Below are 20,080 nucleotides of genomic sequence, written 5' to 3'. Positions count from 1 at the left end.
CAACGACCAAGAACAGTGGAAAAATTAATTCTTTTAAATGTCATGACATTTATCGTCATTCTATGACTGCAACACAGTAGTGGAAGGCTGTGCTATATTAAATACAGAGCTTGCAACCATTTTTATGTGTTCCATTTCACACATTCCAATAAGTTTAACGTTAATTTACGTTAAACATGCTTTTCTTTTTATAAACAACACATATAAGACACACCGAGCGAAATTATTTTTCCTACTTTAGATTGAAGAATGCGTGAAACACAACTTAATGCATTTTGTACGGGGAAGGAATAAATTTAGTTCTTTAAGATCAATATTACCAGTAAATATACGGCGTAACCACATATCTGAGGTATCTTGGGCGTGGTCCCACCGCTATGGTAGAAGTCATGACACTGGGTTCACGGCTCACAGACTGCAGATAAATCGAACAAAACTCTCTGCGTAAGGGAAGGGTTAATTACCGCCACTGTGGGGACACGTACATGGCAAATGTAATATTTGTCTCAAGGATTCTGGGGGAAATTGGATTTGCGTGAACTAACTGCACTAATAAAATAGGTCTGTTTCATTTATTTCATCAATCTATCAGTGATTTCAGTTTAATGTGATTCCTCTATGAGCAAAACTTCAATTTCTTTACATTATCATTACATTACAACATTCATTTTATTCTCAGATATTAACATCTTAATTATCCCAGAGGTTTCGAAATTAAATTTCCAATAAGAAGCTCATTTCTATGTAGAATCTATGCCACATGTCTGTCACAACAAAGAGCTTCACAATTACGATAATTGTTCCCAGCAATGATGTACTCACTTTCAGCACTCAAGACAATATTTGAATATTGCTTTTCTCACTGACACACAATGACCTCGTGCTGTTTCCTGTTCTATTGAAATACTTTGTGCAATTTTTTTTACGGAGGAATAGAATAGTTTCAAGTACGAAAGATTCAGTTCAACTTTAAAAATCGGATAAAATTATTTTTAATGTTCGATTAAACCGCGCGGTTTTGAGCCTCTCGAACATGAATTTTGGGTTCGAAACTCGTCCGGGGCTTGGATATATTTCCAGGGTTTTGTACGTCGGCCTGGAACGATAAACGCTTCGCAAAAGTGAAATCCCAGTCTGTGGGTTTGCGATTTCGTAAATAGGAGTTGGAAAACCCGTACATCACATACACCGAATATTAAATAAAATAATTAATTGCAGTCATTATATTTTGTTACAGGCCTATATAAATAATTATTTGAAGATTCGTTGTCTGTTATTCACGTAACATTTCCTTAGATAATGTGACTGTTGTCTGATTATGTCTTTAAGAAAGTTATACTTTGCTTTCTTTTCATTCGCAGTATATCCTTTATAAATACCCGAATATTCTGTTATATTTTCATGTCGTATTCTCGTTATAATCATTCGAATGCGCCTTCAGGCATTATTTCGAGACAGCTATTTCAACTCTCCTCTTTCATGTCAACTTCTCCTTGTTCACATCTTCAACGTTATGTGCAACGTAACTCGATATGTTTCGACGAACCTCATAATACATTTTCTTGGAACTGAATCTTCCTTATCGAAACCAAATGATTCTAGATTCACAAAAAAGGAAAACCACTAATGTCTGTAAAGAAAAGCAAAGCCATTCACAACAATGAACTGCACAGCACGAGGGAACCGAACCACGGAATCAGACTTAAAGGTCCGTGTCGTTGCATCTTCTGGATTAAAGTTTCATGATACCAAGTTTGTAGGGATACTTCCAATGCTGAGTTCACGCGGTCATTAGTTACAAAGCACAATGGATCCCACTGGAATAAATAATATATGTCGCTACGGTTAGTTCAGAAGGAACGGGCTTCAGTGATCCACTGTTCTCACAAGGGATATAATTCACTATGTTCAAGGATAGGGACAGGGCGCCAGGTAGTGTTCGGGGAAAACAGCGTTAAGCTTTCATAACATAGAGGAACTGCTCGTACCGTGTTTACAATAGGCAGACTACAAGGCGTTCGGAAGGAATTGATTGAAACAGACGAGCGGAACGTTCGTGTTGAACGTGTTAGCCAGGTTAACACTTCGAAAGAGAAAAAGTCTTCTGTCTTACTTTCGTGGTTCAGTGGTACTCCATAGACCAAAACATATTAGAATCGATTAGATAAATTTCATATTTAACCTGCTGCAGCCATGCGTTGATAACTTTGTTATGCCTGCCATGAGTGTAAGCCTCGACTAACTGGCTAACAACGCATAGCTGATTGAGTGAAGCTGTCTAACGATGCATTTTATATGATCGATTCTGTTGTGCTCCAATGTATTGAGTTTTAGTGAATCGCGAATGTAAGTCATAAGATCGATTTACTTTCGTTTCTCGAAGTGTTACGGTTAACGTGAACACTGGAAACATATATTGTTTTCACAACGAACCGGCATGCCAATTACGTACAATGAATTTTCTCTGTTCAAAATGGAAAAAGAAAACAATATGGGGAATGTGGATACGGAGGATTTGGAGAATCTAGAAACAGGATGGCTAAGCAGAAAAATAATTCTCAACTCGTTCACAAGGGAAAAATAGAAGCCTCAAAGCGCTGACTTGAGACACGAAGGAGTTACATTAGATTACCAAGACAGAATACCTTACCCTGCTTCATTATGAGAAAAGTAAGGAACCACGCGGTACAAAGCCGAAGAAACTTCAAACAGGGAGGAAAGTCAGTACCACTAGGTGCTGGAACAGAGTACCACTCCGATTTAAGAGACGCGTACCAATTGTACTGTGTTCACAAGGGACGGGCAATGCGTTCACAACTTTGGACAGGAAGAGGTTCACAAGGAACAACGAAATGCAGCACTGTACTCCTGAAAATGCTACAAGCAGTTCAGTCTCATCACCGACACACAGTACTGTCGTCGTCTGCAGCACAGAGTCCCTCGGGAGGCGCCAGGAACAGCTTCCCGTTGCTGCACACACACAGTTGGTAGATCTCGTGACCTGTGGGATGGTGCCCCCTTGGGGGCGGTGACTGAGGTGTGGGGGTAGCAGTTTTCAAACCTGACAGGTACACGTTGGCCGAATCTAGTCGTACCTGAAAGACAGAGCTGCTGCGTGTAAAGACGTACTCCAATAACTTATTTCGTTGCTAGTACTGATTCATTTCATATACTCAGCTCGCGAACAGCACTGAAACTACATTTCCCTTCTGTAAGGAAACTTGATTTACGTGGTAGATTGTTTCAACATGTTTAGCTTTGAAGTTTGTGAGTGGATATTTATTTACAGCAAAATTAGAGATTTCGATCCTGTTCCTTATTATTTAGAAGTGAAACAACTATGTAATAACATTAAACACGTGTTTAAACACAAACACTGATATTACACAAATCGTTTACATAAAAATATTATTTATTTCATATAATATGACTCTCGTCGAAATTTTTTTCTGAAGATCAATTAATAGGCTTTAATGAGGAAAGCTGGGTGTTCATGTAGGTTAACTGAAGAAGGTGGAGGCAGTAAGGTTATCAAGAGAGTATTCCTCTAATTTATGTCTACATGAGTAATATACGTGGCTGAAGGAGTTTAAGTTCTTTGTGGTAATTAGCGACTTATATTTCTCTTCATTGAAATGAAATAAGAATAAAGTGCAGCTTGAACTGGTCTCTGCAGGAACTCTACGCGTGTACAAAGGTACACCTGTACTTAGTTGAATGTACGCCGTGTGGGAAAATGTTTAAAACAGAATTTGCATATATTATTTAGAGCTATCTTCTGGCATGTTTGTTGTTTATGGTATCTATGTAAGGGCAGTTTTTTCTCAACATACGTACCGCGCCAGCAACGGACTGCAGTTTGAGGTCCGTGAGGCAAGAGGCGCTGATGTCCCCGGCACGGGACTCCATGAGAACCCCCAGTGGGGCCCGCACTTCTAGCGACCGAGTGGGAGATTCTAACCTGCACCAACAAAAATACACACGTCTTTTTGACGTAAACTTAACGACAGTTAACGAGCTGGTTAGCACAGACGTATGATTTCCGAATCATTCGGTAGTTTTTGGTTCAGATTCAGGCCCATGTTATTTAGCAACGCTGTTTGAACTACACAAATTTTACAGCATTCAATCGGCAATCCGGCCCAGATAAATCCCAGATTGGAGACCGAACATCCTAGCCGAGATGTCATGCGTCTACTGAGTTTCCAAGTCAAATGGGGGTGTAGTAATTCGGAAACACCCTAAATTGTGATTTTAACGTAATAATACACTAATTAAACAGAATTCGAAGTGAGCATCGCTCGATTTCCTGAAAGCCTGATGTACGTAATACTTGCAGTGAGTAAAAATAGATCTTAAAAGCGCGTACTATGAGACTCGAAACTTAATATTCAAGAAGATTAGGCCTGTTATTTATCGAGTAAGAAAAATTTCTAAGGTCCGCCCTGGAAATGAGTGGCCAGTGCAAGACTCGCCCACTTTGTCCTCACAGGTATCATCCAGAGAAGGCATCTGGTGGACCCCGGAGTCGGCGTTTCGTTGATGGCGAAAGGAACAGGCGAATCACTGGATTACTGCCGTCGCAGGGATTCTAACCCTAATCGTCCATCACTTTAGTGAGTGAACTCGATAGTTGCAAAGATCTCAAAGGGAGCGGGTGGGTGCGGGGCGAGTCCGATACTCTGCATTACAGCAAGGAAGCACAAGTTCTGCAAGTGTTTAATAGGCGTGCTTCCTTCACCCCCATTTCCCGGCTCCAGCCAGCCAATCTGTTCCGCTTATTAAATCCGCCAGCAATGCATCTCTTTTTATGACGAAGAAAGAAGAAGAAGAAGAAAAAAGACATTGATGCATTAGGACAGCTTTTCGCGCCAGATGTCGGCAGCAGACCATTAGACTGTAAGACGCTGCAGCGTAGATTCAGATTAAAAATCACAAAGTCGCGGAGTAAAACACAGTATTTAAAAAGAATACTAATTCTTCCTTATTCAACAGCTATAATTGTGTTTGTGTGCCAAACAGTGGCGTACCATTTGTCCTAAAGCGACTCTGTTTATATGGGTGTTTCGTTTTCTTCTTCTTTCCCTCTTCTACTTCTTGTTCTTTATTTACGCTGTTAACATCCCCTTCTATAATATTTAAAATGTAACAAACTCTTCCTTCTGGACGTCTTAGAGCTCTCAATGATTAATTCTCGTAACCCTGCCTTCTTAGTGCTCCAGAAGGGTCAGATCAACGGAAATATGTAATTGTGAAACACTGACCTGAGTTCGTTTCCTGAGTCGGCTCTCACCAGTGGCGTCTGTACTGTGCCGTCGAAAATTGCGCCGCCATCACCTAGAAGGAATGAAAATGGAAAAAAAGGTGAGACAACGCATTAACAGTAAGAACCAAGACATGACAAGAACGAACACCGATGAGATTTGAACTATCGACGGAACAGGCAAAACTCAGTGCTGGGGATTTTAAAATCGGCACTAACTGCTGTCTTATGATTATTTTCAACATAACCAACTACGTATGTTTTGAGGTTTTCACAGCGGTGGGTATGAAGATTTCTGTCTTCTGGGTTGTTGCGCTGTGTATTGGCATATTCATCGCCCTGATGATGGTGGCAGTATGACCTCTGAAACGTTGGGAAACATCGACCAGACTACACAGCGCAACAACCCAGAAGACAGAAATCTTCATAACCAACTACGTTTAACAGCATCACACAGAAATTTCCATTTCGCAGACCTGTATTCTCCGTACACGTCTATGGTATTTATGACTTTCTTACGGGAATTCGTTCTGTATGTTAACGTTATTAAAACGACAAGACGTACAACAATAATAAAAATATTTTTGCGGATATTAAGATATTAGTAATTTTATTGTAAAATAGATGTATTTTACGCGAGGTTTAGAACATACATATACAACAACAAGAAAAACGTATATGGATTATAAAATGTTAATAACTTTGTTGTAAAATTATTATTTTCTACACAAGAATTACTAAATGTCTATTTCTCTTAACAACATTAATTTTTAGCGTAAACTGCCTAAAAATGGCTGAAAGTAACGGAAATATGTAGAAACAGTTGTATTTGAATGTATGAATTCAATACGTATCAATGGCGTATGAGTCTCGTTTGGTCAAATTAAAATGAAATCTGCGCAATATAATCATTATGTTATGAACAGGACACTTGAACTCTCCTTCAATGAAAATAAAACGGCCTTAAAAATCCTGTGAAGATGTGAGTCTTAGGATTGTGTGAAAAGAAGAAATTGGTTGGAGAAGCTCTTCGAATATAATTTCGTCTTTCAAAGTTGATAGTTCGCAATACGAAGGCAAATTCTCAGTCATCAGTGACGTCCGTGTAGTCTATACAAGACTACACAGGCGAAGTGCTATATCATTAAACTCGTTCCTTTTCAATGTTTTACATTTGTCAACGCTGGTGAACTACAGAAACAGTATATTCAGAACTTCAGTTTCCATTCTAAATTTAGGAACATAATCATTAATTTAATATTTAATGCGTTATTTGTAGTAACTGTATAATTACAATACATTAGGCCTATGGGAATCAATGGGTGTTTTTGTCTGGAGGTACGTTTATTCTCGGAAAGTACTTGATGGATGTCGATGGCATTTGTTCTCGCAGATTTAAATTTCAAGGACGCACAGACATGAGGAAATGGAGACTTGTTTCATGTTACTACTACAATGACAGCATTATATAAATCTTAAGAAAACGAATAACAACAGACCCTGAAAAGCTTTGCTTCTTAACACACAATAGTACGCCAAAGGGATGTAGGACACGAACAGCGAGAGAGAATTTGAAAGCTGGCTATGGACGCGGATCAGTGAAGCGCAGAATAAGGAAAGGAAACAGACCTGTGACCCTGAGGACCTCTGCTCCAACGACGACTTCCTTCTTGTCGGCAGAGAAGAGCACAGTGCCCCTGGTGTCTGTGACACGAAACCCTCTAGCCAGGCACACCAAGCGGTCGTTGCCTGAAAACGAACATGAGCCATAACCCGTTCTGATTCAAGGTCTTCATTGAGCATTTAGCTTGACAGGTGAGCTGTGATAAATCAGTAGGTAGAGGTGCGGACCACAGGGTGTTTATATTTCTAGCAAGGAAAATATATTTTGTTCGCTGTTACATCTGGGGCCTGCCCAATACCCTATTCTACAGACACTGAGGAATCATTTTGAAGGGAAAAGTTGTTGGAGCATGAAACTGACACTTCAGCTACATCCAGAATCACTTGGAGCATTGCCTCGTTGCATCACCAGGATGATTCTGGATGTAATAAAAGGCGAGTACGGTTTAGCAACTGCTTCAGCCTCTTTCATTTGGTTCTGTATAGACAAACATTCATCATTAATTTCGTTTCTTCTTTACTCCTTTTCTTCTTTTTCACCTTTCTTTTATAACTCGTACGTTCTTTCTGTCATTTTTATTGTGTCTTTTAAAATACCTTCTTATTTTATTTTTGTTTCTTTACTTGTCTTTTCCTTTCTTTTACTTTCTCATATTCGCATGGAGGGACGAAGGAAAACTTAGAAAATCTGATTCATTAGCTATGTCGCTATGCAAACCAGCCCCGTTGGGTTTATTTAACTGCACTGTACAGAAAACACAACTTAGATTGCGTCATATCACAGAGCATGATTATGAATGACGATCTGAGAGGGATTAGAAAGGATGCAGCAGTAGCATATTTTGATGTGTCATTCAAGTGTGATTGAAAAGACTGAAGAAAACTACGGCAAACTAAAGTTAAGAGAGTCGCATATCCCGATACAAGACCTGATTCTTAAACACTGAAATACTCTATTTTTAAGGAGCATCCGGATGCAAACTCTTGATTCTTGGCCTCACTCTGACCCTCTCGGGAGTCTCCCGAAGATACACACCCACTGCGACTCACCCAGGAATATCCTATTGACGATTCGACCGCCCTCGTCCCTCGTGTTGATTGTGAAGTTTCGGCTGGATTCTACAGTGATCGGCTGCCCTCTTCTGGAGCGGATTGATGACGCCAGCAGAGCGTCGAGAACCATGGCCTGGCCACTGAGCTGTATGCCACCCGTCACAATCCGCAGTTGACCCATGCCCTCCTGCAACACGCCGCACACACATCGGCGTTGTACAGAGGTTATTTGGCGCCGAGTGAGATGAGAGGATACGAGCGTGGTGAACTTAGGGAGGGAGAAGAGGTCGTGGTCTATTTTAAGATACCATCAGATCATTCACAAGTAAGGGCTAAATAATCATAAGTAAACTGTATACTGTGATGCCACTTTCATCTCACCTTGTTATAAGAACTAAAAAGAATCTAGGAGACAAAATAGGGGCATTTCCTCTAAAACATCCGATATGTGAATTTTTATAATGAACATATGGCAAATGCACTTCGATGGTCTTTCGCAGTCTCACCCCAAAGTGTGACACCACATTTTGATAATATCACTTGAAATTGCGAAGATTTTACGATCAACAGATGATTCTAGCTCCTCCAAAGTCTTTGGGGTGACCTGGTACCTAAATGAAAACAAATGACTCGAGTTCTACAATGCGTCAGCAAAGTTTCTCCAGATTAGAATTGCTCTTTGTGGATAAAATTGAGTTCAAACTTGTTAGGTACATTTTTAGCCAGCTGTATTCTCTTCTTAGCAGGTTTTGCGACCGAAATTTTGAATGCATTTCATATCTCCCTACTCTCCCGTTATCTTAACAGATATTTAAATTAAGAATTACTTACTGCCATGTGCTATCAACAGGGCAATTCCAAGAGATGCCCGTTGTTCCGCTTGTGTTGCGTTGCACTGTGCGGTGACAGTGCTGTTAACATTTTCGCAAACAATAGTAAGAGGATATCTCACTCAAAGTTCAGTGCGTGCCATTTGGTTCCGACTACTGACCTCTGCGGAACGGGGCTCTTGGGACCCTGTCGATATTTCATAGAGCGAGACGTGGGAGCAAGAAGGGGGTATGTGCAGACAGGAGCGAGGGACAAGTTATATGAAGCAGCGGGAAGATAAGCTAAGGAAGAGGGAAAGAGTGGAAATGAGAGATGTGAGACGAAAGTATTATAACAAGGAAAGGTAAGAAAACAAAGCGAGTACAGTTAAAGAACAAGTAATACAAAAAAGAAATTATATGAAGAGGGAGGAATGTAATACATAAGAAAAGAAAGTACATAGCTCCTACATGGGAATAGTGAAAAAAAAGAAGAAAGAAATTGCAAGAAGAGAACGAGTAGAAACAGAAGAGAATACATATTACGAGACAGCAAAGAAAGCAAGAGTAGTAAAACTAAACTATACCACGATGAAGGGAAGCAGAAGATGGATCTTGATGATAAGAGACAAGAAAATGAATAAGACACGAAACGAGGGAGAAACTGCACCAAGAAAATGATAAACAAAGCAAGACCGATGAAGACACAAAGTAAATGAAATGATACAGACGAATAGAAAGACAAATCATGCAAAAGGGAAGACAAATATTTTATAACGCTGTATTAAACGAACAAATTTTTATAAAGCGGAGTCGTTAATTAAAAATTCATAAAACAAAGAAATAACTCATGGGATGATAACTAACGCCCTGGACCAAAATTCTTCTTTAGAAGCTGACAGTCACTCAGCTAGTCCATCAGTTGCATGGAACACGGAGGTTTATTGTCTTTTCAATACAAGTCCACACACCATTTTGATCCAGATGAATACAATCCACGGCGTCATAAAGTAGCCTCTTTATTTCATCAAGACACACTTAATCCTCGTAGCTAAGCCGATATTCCACAGCTAGCTATTTATGTGTGAATTTCGCATCTAAAATTGTTATTAGAAAGGAAGAAATTAATATTTATTTATACTGATGGTCACACAACTAATTAGGCAAATGCCTCCCTTGTCATCCAGACACAAATTCTTATTCTTTCTTCCTAGGCCGGTGACGGGGTTTGCTAGACGATCTGTTTCTTTTGTTCCGTGGTCTGTACACCCCTGACCCGGGACCAGTTGGAGTGCAGAAGATCTGAGTGCCCTATAAAACCGAACAGCTTTTTGTGTGAGACCGTGCGTGGGTGCTTCTGTGGGGTCCCCACATTTGTTTTATTTACGATGTCCCCAAACTGTGCAACACTGAGTCCCACATTAAAAGCTTCTGGACTTCTTTACTGCTATTTCCGACAGTGTGCTGAGCGCTGCATGCGCCAGCCTTGCATCTAATAGTCATGAGATCGAACCTTTTTCCCATATCTTCACCGTTTCTCCAAAGCGTTCCACAGCTGAGGTGCGCAAGTTGTATTTGGGCTGATGAACACACAGGTTCCAGTACCAATGGCACTAGTTAGTTAGTTAGTTAGGAAGTCTGTTGGCGTGGTGGCATCACTGTTTTAACGTCTCTTATAATTTACTAGCAGATCACTAATCACGACTATAAGCAAACTCATGTCGTAACAATATGATGTGAAAATGTATGCTAATGAAATGAAAACAATGGTTTTTAAAGGAAATTAATTAGTAAGATATATGAACACGATGAGCAATAAAACAACAGAATAAGTACGTGAATTTAAATATGTAGAAAATTTAATATGCCCAGACGAGAGACTGAGCCCAGGAGAGATAAAGGCGAGCACTCAGATAAAAAAGTTGAATAATTTACAGACAATTCTGTAAAATAATGACCAGGAATGTCTGTACATGAAATTATGCAAAATATTAGTCGGACCACTGGCAGAATATGGTAGAGAGATACGAGTATGGGCGATTGAAGCAGAAGAATAAAAACGGCAGATGCAAGAAGTTTAAGACGCTTAACTGGGTATACTCGACTAAACATTAAGATAAATACTGAAATATGGAGGAAATTTAAGTGCAATAATATAGCTGAAGCTATATACGGAAAGAGAGCAAAATACGATGTAAATGGAATGGATGAAGACAGGCGGACGAAGATGACACGGAATTATAAACTTACGGGAGGAAAAGCACGAGGAAGAGGAAACGGACGATTAAAAGAAGATTTCGAGGCCGGTAAAGGCAAAGACAAGTCCGTGCCTGATGCTTAATTAAGCGTATTAAGTAGGCGTTGAATTTCCTAATCATTGAATACAAGAATAAGAATAAAAATGAGCAAATTCAACTAGAAATAAATAAATTTAAATGCTGGAGATTGTGTAAACCTTTATTCAGTATAACTACATATTTTGACGCGTTCTACAGTTAATTGAGACAAACATTTTGGTGACGTCTCTTGAGAATACGCTAGTCTGGCTGTTAGTCCCTTCTTGTCCTAATGCTAGTCTACTAGTTCTCTCTTCAGAACATTAGTTTTTATTGTTCCCCGCCTCTTAGAGCGACCGCACAACGAAAGCTTTACAAAACACAAAATAATAATAATCCATCTCCATCAACATGTCTGGAGCTCTCAGCGCGTCGGAGCTGCTCTGAGGCAGTACAAGGTTCGAGTCCTGTGTAACCAGAATCTTTCCGTTACAATTTGTCGTCACAGCAGTGTGAAAATAAACTGTATTTAGAATAAAATATGACTCTTTCAAGCTGGCTTTATTTAAATAAACCTTACTCTGTCAACATATATACATGAGAACATACGATTTAAATTTTGAAAATTCACAAATACTTATCATCCAGTCCTAAGAAATGGAAAGCCACTCTTTTTTCACTCAGTGGGTAAAGAAATTACTGCACATCAGAAGGGCTAATGACGAAAAGTGTCAAGTGGCTAATCGGATGGTTAATTAACTAACCTCTTCAAATGCGAACAAATTATGACAAATACGTCAATGAGTTTCACTCCCTTACAGACAAGAATGGATGAGAGCGATTATTTTAGAAATTGACTGTCGGCTTACAAACGAACTGACAAAACTACTGACGATCGACTAACTGGATGACCGATTTCTTAATTAAATGGTTTACTAACACAGTGGCTAATGAAGAAGCCACTCACCAACTGCATAAACGTCCTGTTAACTAACGAACTGGCTAAGTATTTCAGTATTTCACTCTTTTCGTGATGCTCCTTAATTAAAAAAATGTTATGTTAGTATAATTCCAAGGTAAATTCAGTGCACTATTGAAAAGGCGCGGGATATGTTTCTTTCACTGATCTTATCAAACATAAAATAAATCGAGGCCAGAAATATCAGCGTTCTTAAGCAACAAACTCTTGCGTGCCACAGAAAGAGTACAAACTTACGGAAGGCATTGGAATTCTGTAAATTTCAATAAGAGTTATAAATGATGAATATCATTTTCGTAAGTCTAATTTTATGCAGATAAAATCACATCAACTATTTGTTTCATACATGTAAGTCTACGTTAACTATACTGAGTAAATACAATTAAAACATTTTCGATTACCCTAATACATTTAAATAGATTACATTTTGTTGGTTATCAATCTTTTAATTTAGAAAGCTGCAATGTTGGTAATGTTCACGGTAGAAAATTTAAAACTTTCGTAGATGGCGTGGCTTTCAATGGCATGACATTCTTGTAAAGTTTTATAAAAATCTTTCAAGTTGTTCAGAAGTTACAGCGAGACTATCACAGTCTTAAGCATTCAAAGACGGCATTATGAACTAATTGATACAAATACAAACCTGTTTCCTTAAAGTAAACACAAACTTTATTAAAGAACATTTGATGTAACTTCTAGTTGAGAACGAATTCACATTACCAAACATTAACGTCCGCTAAAAAAAAGTAGTTTTCTAACGAGCACTGTAATCGCGCTGCTCAAGTCGATTTCAGCTCGAACAACAAGAATCGTTGCGCATTCTCTCGAAAACATGCGCATATGTTGCAGATTTTAAACTTGTATGGGAACAGCCAGAGAAACAGACACGCATCAGAACGTGTTTGTTGCCATCTTGACAAGTTGGAATTGAGTTACAGCTCCTGAGTGATGGAAAAGCTGACGTGAACTTTGTTCACAGACAGACAGACAAAGGGGCGCTAAGAAACCCACCCTTCAGGTTCCTTACAACTTGAGGTTGTTTCTTTTCAATTCCTTCCTTTCGTTGTACTTTCTCCGTACCTTTCCTTCTTTTGCACCGACATTTCTTATTTCTTGTCATCTTTCTATCATCCTTCATTGCCTCACTTCCTTATTCCTCTCTTGCACTGTCTATTTTATGTTTACTTTGTTCCATCTTACTGTTTCTCCTCATTTCCTTCCTTCGTTCGTCCCATCCTTCATTCCCTTCCTTCTTTACACCACGATAGGTCTAAGCTGTTCGAACCCTGAAACTCCTGCATGAATAATCCCAGTCTGTTTGGTCCGATATGCAGATCAGTTGCCGTGTTATTCCGCTGGGTCGTTAGTTTCGCCGTGCGGCCGCGAGATAGCAAGACAGTATAACATCATTAACTGTACATTTTATATCCGCATGTGGGAACAAGTGGTCGGGATTTTCTTTATTTCTGCTTTTGTATCGGATGCGACGAGACAGCGTTTCTGCAGTTTCTGCTCTGTCTGCACTGACCCAGTGCGCTGTCCAATATTGTGCCATACAATCTTTTTGGAAAGAATTAACAGGCAATAATGGACCTGAGAAATACATATATATTCTAAAGGCTTTCATTCGAGTTCATTGACTCAGGAATGGTGTAGTTACTATTTAAAGGTGACAAACTTCTGTCTTTCGTAAGAACACCTTATTTCTAGAACGCTTGAAGAATGTGCGTCAGATAATATGTTACTGTCCGACTTCTTACTCTTGGCTGCTGAACTGCGCATATCAGTGAAGACTATGCAGTGCACAGATGTTATATCTGTCTGCAGAATATACTGGTAAGGGAAATGTTGAGTTGAGTTCCTTACTGTTCCTACTTGAATAAACCCACGACCAGATACTCCCCGTTAATATACTGTATCAAATCCACTGCGCTACCGATAACATCAGCCATGTCTAGAGCGTAGGACTGTACTGTAGTCTTAACTGTGCAAGTTGAAGGAAAAATAACTGAAAGGGAATCGGCCGTGTCTTATCGATAATTATTTTCACAATGTGGGATATGAAATACACTTTTCAGTCACAACTGCTTTCATCTTGGGGTTCTCCCATTTTCGGAGGTTCTGCGTTTAGGCACTTCACAAGTAACGCTCCTTTCAGCCCGTTTCTTCAACGTTTGACTTTCCAGAGTACTGAAGATCAGTTCAGCATGTATCTGGTTCTAAACCCGGCCCACAGAGCGTATATTCTGACTGAGAATTTTAACGAGTTTTCTCGTCCACTTCAGGCAAATATGAGACAGTACCATTCGAATAACTAACACAAGTTACAATCCGATGAGCACTTTCGGAGATGAGGGGCAGATACATCGAAAGAAGTCCAGAAGGCGTGTTTTTAATAACATTTGAAACATAACAGGCAGATACACTGCTGCTTGAAATAATCTCTGATAAAGTGGAAACTAACTGACAAATAGGTATACTTCACGTAACAGAACACGACATTAACTCGGCAAGCCATTTAAAGCCCCACATTTTATGTAACCCAAAGACTCACTAACCCATTCACAGGAGCCCACAACTGAACTCAATGTCGTGCAAGTTTACTGCAAAAACACACCCTATTTATCAGAGAACTATTACAATATTATCCCATCTTCGCTTCGGTCTCCGAAGTGGTCTTCTCCATTCATATTTTTTGAATAAAAATTTTAAAATTTTTTTGTGTCTCCCACTCGAGATACACATATAACCCACTTCACCGTTTCCTTTTGATCATCCTAATTCTATTTTGCGAAAAGTACAAATTATAAAGATCCTCATTATGTAATTTCTTTTGTCTCGTTACTTCCTCTCTGTTAGCTCAAAATACTTTCCTCTTCGCTTTGTTCTCATGCAGGCAAAACCTACGTCTTCTCTTAAGGGAAGAGACAAAGTTTCACACCCACATAAAAGGAAGATGAAGTATAGTCTACATTCATTCAACATCCCACTCCTCCATCATCGGTCTGAAATCACAAAGCGAACAAAACACCTGCCAATCTAAACAGACACTCCGCCTTTGTGAGAGGTCTACATACATAACCCTACACCTTACAAAATAAATCCTGTCGAATAAATGTGATTTATTTTTACGGTTCTTTTTATGTTCGTACAAAACGAGTTATATCGGACGTGACAGAGAACATGCTGTAAACCGATTTATTTGGGGGACACTGCACGCTATATAATCCAGCTATTATAAACTAGTGTTGAGAGGGAAGGCTATCGGTTCAGGAGGGGAGCAATTACGTTTCAGGATAAACAGTTTGAGAAAAGTTCGAATGTTTGTAATTCAGACGACAATGATGAAGAATATCATAAGAAAATAAGTTATCTCGTCCATATATATGGTCGTGTTTTAATACATATGGCTTTCCATAATTTTTGTGAAAATAATTTTTCGTACCACTTTCTTGAGAATTCAATCCAAACTGCATTGTATCAATAATATTCCAGCTATAACTTCATTTCATATACTCTATATGGTTCAACACGCAATTAAGATAACGATATTCGTTTCTGAATTGGAGCCAACATGAAATGTATCAACGAGGGACCATCTCATTCATTAAAACAACTGGCTATGGAAAGAATGAGTACAGCAAGAATTATTTTCTTTGTCACCACTGTACTGCCATAGCTTTGGGGATCCACTCCGATTTTTACCAAATGTTCTTTCGCCGTGAATTTGCCATTTTACTGCAAAGATATGGAATGCGTGGAACTTTATTATCACTCCCTAGTTTGGTGAAAATCGGTACATCCATTCTGGAGCTTTTGGCAAACAAACACAAATAAATATGCCGACAATTTCAACTTTATATATATGATAATGGTGTGATTCTTGTCCTGAATATTGGGGTATGTCGTACCCCATGCTTAAAGCTGTGAGGCCTAGCAAATCCCATGTCATCGAAATACGTTTAATTACAGAGATGCAACATCACAGCGGAGAGAAATGTAAGAAATAAGGAAGGAAAGGAAGAAAGAAAAGTTTTTTTTTGAAAGAGATTGAAGAACTGTAGTGAGAATCATATAAATCACTGTTTTCTGATTTATCATAGGAACATGAAGACGAAGTAAAGAATTCCAACTGAGTCGCTATGTTGATTTATTCAGTAGCTGCTTACAATTTCATAATTCCTAGTCTTGTCCAAAATTGGATATCACAACGTGATAAAACTGTTCATGGCTGCCTTTCCATATTTACATTACGTACACCATTCTATTCGGAGCAGTCCAATCTCACCCGCAACTATGTTTGCCGGGACGCATATTTGATTCATTCTTAATCACAACTGTCTTCAGTATTTTAAAATAGACATGGCCACTTCCTGCATATTTTTTGCAACACAATAAACACAATATAATTTCTAATCTGTTTGTATGTACCTTCACACACTCGTGACTTCTAACAGCCGATGATATCATGAGATGGCACTGTTATTGCCACAAACTAAATGTATTCAGGAAGACACAGCTTGATTGTTTGTATATGATTTTATATGGAGTGGAGTGTGTGATTAAGCAATTAATTTCGAAAAATCTTTATGTGCTACATTTTACATACGAAGATAAATACTGATTATTTACAAATTCAGTCGGACAGAATTGACAGGGACTGTACTACACATCAGACAGTTAATAATGCCTACAGAATTTCTGTCGGAAAACCCAGAGGTAAAAATCACCTCGTGAGACATAGACGTGGATAGGCTGTATGAGAGGATAACATTAAGGAACACTGCTCGATTATACAGACTCGCTGTAGCATCCAATGGCGAACTCTTGTGAACGTAATAATGTCCTGCCGAATTTCATAAATGGCGGAAAACAAGGCCAGATGAGCTACTATCAGCTGGTCAAGGTGAATTTTACTCCATAAATTTTGTTAAACATGCGATCCTTTGTGCAGGAAATATTTCTTTCCCTCTATGCCGCGCCTTTAAATTGCAATGGACAAAGGCAGTCTGAGAGAAAACTGAGGCTTTTAAACCTTGTCAATAAAAATACGTTATTCGTATGTGACTGTTTGATGAGTAACTTTTTTACTTATTTAATGGTGTTATATAAACTCCAGGACATCAAAAGATACGGAACTAAGATCATGAGCTGTGAGTAAATTTGAAAGGAGGCGTTTATAGCTGTTTCACTACAAGTCCACTGTTCTGCACAGACTGCTGAAGCTCATAAAACCTCAGTAAAGTCAGCCGGTATCCCCAATAAGGATTGAACCAGCTACCTCAGATGTACAAGTCTGATGAATTACTGCCACACAGGCTTGCTCGAAGTTGATTATTTTATGACGCTTCATCACATGCCTAGGCAATACGTTTAAATAAATGCTACAGAAATACCGCTTATGATTAATTTAACTGGATCTGGAAGGAGGCGAGTATAGCTTATTTTAAGGCAGCCGCTATCCCTTCATGGTCTACAAAAACTGAGAAAAGTTTGAAATAATCGCGTCGTGTATGGGTTCACGACCGAGATGCGAACCCAAACCTCATAATGAGGGACGGAGTACCAATGTTTCTTATTCCTAACAAGCAGTATGTGCGTGTAAACAACGCCGTTTTCCCAGAGGAGGTTGTTTCTGTGAGATCTATTTGCTGAGAACCTATCGTTATTCTTAGTAAGTGCCTTGCTTTGGATTGTAACTGCATTAGAGCAACAAGCTGGCTGTACTCTAGACGCGCTCGCTGTGGTCACGTCCGTTACAAGCCGCAGGGCCTAATTATCCCGCAACTTGCTTGTCATTTGTTCGTCTCTCGCTAAATTGTTGCCTCTAGGGGTCCAGAAAGAAACAGCGTTACGAGCATTTGTGTCACCATTTTGCTGCGTCTTTCCAGCGTAACATCTCGCAGTTTTGATACGACGATAGTAAACAGTAACAAGTCTATAATTCAATTTTCCTCTCAATTAATGTAATAGAACAACATTAATAACACATTTCCATATTTGCTGTTTGTGTTGATCTAGAAAGGCGACAATTATTGATTTGTAACTATTGTTGGAAAAGTGTTTAGTTTTTGATTGTGTAGGAGTAAATGATTGGGATCACATTAGTCCCAGAATCACCCAAGACGCAACAATGCTCTCACATAACATTATTGCAACAACGACCTACGTGTTGTGGAGTGAACAGCACCTTTGAAATGTCAGTGTACTCCAAGCAATACACCTTTTCAATCTTATTTTGCATGTCTGAGTTTAGAGCAGGGACAATGTTTTACAACCCCTAGCACAAAACACTTGCTGCATTCTCCTCTTTATCGGAGAAACACAGTCCGCGTGAGGTAGAATATTCCCCCTGCGTAAGTCACAGTTTTACTCACCGAAGAGAACTCCATGACCTTGAGTACCCAGAGGGTGAGTGCCAGGTTCACGATTACCATGACCAGGAGTCCCAGTATCAGCAGGTACAGGCATCTCTTCCGCCAGCCGTAGATCCCCACCTTGAAGTTGTACGACGAACTGTGGCACGCCGTGTCCTCCACCCAGTCAGAGGCAAGGGACCCGCCTCGCAGCATCCTGTAGACAAGTCCACTTATGCTAGGCGTGATCAAGGACATGCACTACGCCTGGGTGATACAAGAAATGCTTGCAAAATCTTAGCCGAGAAACCTGAGCGGAAGAAACCATGTCTATGTAAGATTTGAGGTTTCCACAGCGGTGAGTATGAAGATTTCTGTCTTCTGGGTTGTTGCGCTGTGTAGTCTGGTCGATGTTAACAAACTCTTCCCATTGGCTCGGGGCAGGCTACTCCATTCACGGCCCGGCTCCTATAAACCTAGCCCCACACACCCTATTGGCATATGTATCGCCCTGATGACGGAGGCAGTATGACCTCTGAAACATTGGGAAACATCGACCAGACTACACAGCGCAACAACCCAGAAGACAGAAATCTTCAAACCATGTCTAGTTACAAAGAAAACAAAACCATGGATTTTAGGAAATAGACAGTGAGTTTCGATGGTAAGCTTTTGTGCACTATAGCGAAATTTCGGGTCCCAAGAAAAGGTGGAAAATGTCTTGTCCAGGTGAGTGAGACTACCGGTGCTAATTAGTACGGTAATAATAAGAATATTATTATTGTTAGTGTTAGTATTAAGTTGCGTTTTCTTATAGAGCCTACATCAATTTCCATTAGCGCTACGATCTTAAAGTGGGCCTAATGTTTAAAATTATGCAAGTTACTATGGAAACGTAGAAACAAAATATGGAAATAAGCGGGCAGTCGTATAAAAGAATTAGTAAGTTTAGTCAATCTTTCAGTTGCGATCAGGAGCCTCCGGAATACGAAGTAGGAATGTCAACTATTACACCACAGTGCCCTCATGTACGATGTTAATTTGGTACTGCAAACGTTAGACGCGCTGCTGTCGGAAAACAAAACAACGTTTTGCTGTATCTCTATGGTATGTTATAAATATTAACAGTCTACCCATCAAGCTAATGCGCCTCGAAACAGACAGAGCTGTGCGGGAAGCGAATTTTAATTCGTGAACTGGTAAATGAGACGTGAAATGTGACAGAAATTTCAGAAATTACCAGAAAGGTGGTTGGACGCTTTTGTCAATAGCTTGACACCCCATAGAGTTTGTGCCTCTATGAATTGTCGTAACACGACGGAGTGTAGGGAGTGTGGGGTTAAGAAAATATTTGCTTTCATAATTTTGTTCCTCGGAAATTATTATCTTTTAATAATAAAGTGGATCTCTCAAAACTTTTATTGCACACGTGAAAATTAACACCAAATTGTCTGCGTGGAAAATGAAGTTATAAATTCCGCGCTCTTAAAACACCCGTCACGTAGGCTTAAGATACATTTGTTTTTGAAGGCAACTGTCTTACGTAAACATGTAACAGTGATTTCTTTTTAAGGAACATCTTCTGAACCACAACCGCTCACAGCTTCATTTTTTGTCATTTATTTCTTAAGCCCCCCACCCGTACGTCAATCCACCCACATGTCCACTCATCCTTCTGTTACATCCATCTATCCAACCTTCAGCGCATTCTTGTACCTACC

General features: G+C 39.5%; 1 protein-coding gene across 10 annotated transcripts in view; it reads right to left on the bottom strand.

The window, feature by feature from the left end:
* Window positions 1-558: 558 nt before the first annotated feature.
* The window catches only part of Scgdelta (sarcoglycan delta), a 242,347-nt gene continuing 222,825 nt past the window's right edge, over window positions 559-20,080 (bottom strand). For all 10 annotated transcript variants that reach the window (XM_087351650.1, XM_022069459.2, XM_022069462.2 and 7 more), the window contains 6 exons: window positions 18,381-18,576; window positions 7,937-8,126; window positions 6,893-7,012; window positions 5,265-5,337; window positions 3,838-3,961; window positions 559-3,095 (listed from right to left, as the gene is read on the bottom strand). In XM_087351650.1, coding sequence (XP_087207776.1) covers window positions 2,898-3,095; window positions 3,838-3,961; window positions 5,265-5,337; window positions 6,893-7,012; window positions 7,937-8,126; window positions 18,381-18,575 — 900 coding nt within the window. In that variant the 5' untranslated portion in view covers window position 18,576 and the 3' untranslated portion in view covers window positions 559-2,897. The remainder of the gene's footprint in view (window positions 3,096-3,837; window positions 3,962-5,264; window positions 5,338-6,892; window positions 7,013-7,936; window positions 8,127-18,380; window positions 18,577-20,080) is intronic.

Source organism: Zootermopsis nevadensis, unplaced genomic scaffold, assembly GCF_977971745.1.
Source record: "Zootermopsis nevadensis isolate Lab colony 2312 unplaced genomic scaffold, Znev_1.0 Znev_ptg000020l, whole genome shotgun sequence".
NCBI classification, from domain to species: Eukaryota; Metazoa; Arthropoda; class Insecta; order Blattodea; family Termopsidae; genus Zootermopsis; species Zootermopsis nevadensis.
Note: the sequence above shows the minus strand (reverse complement) of the source record. Positions and strands in the feature narration are given on the sequence as shown.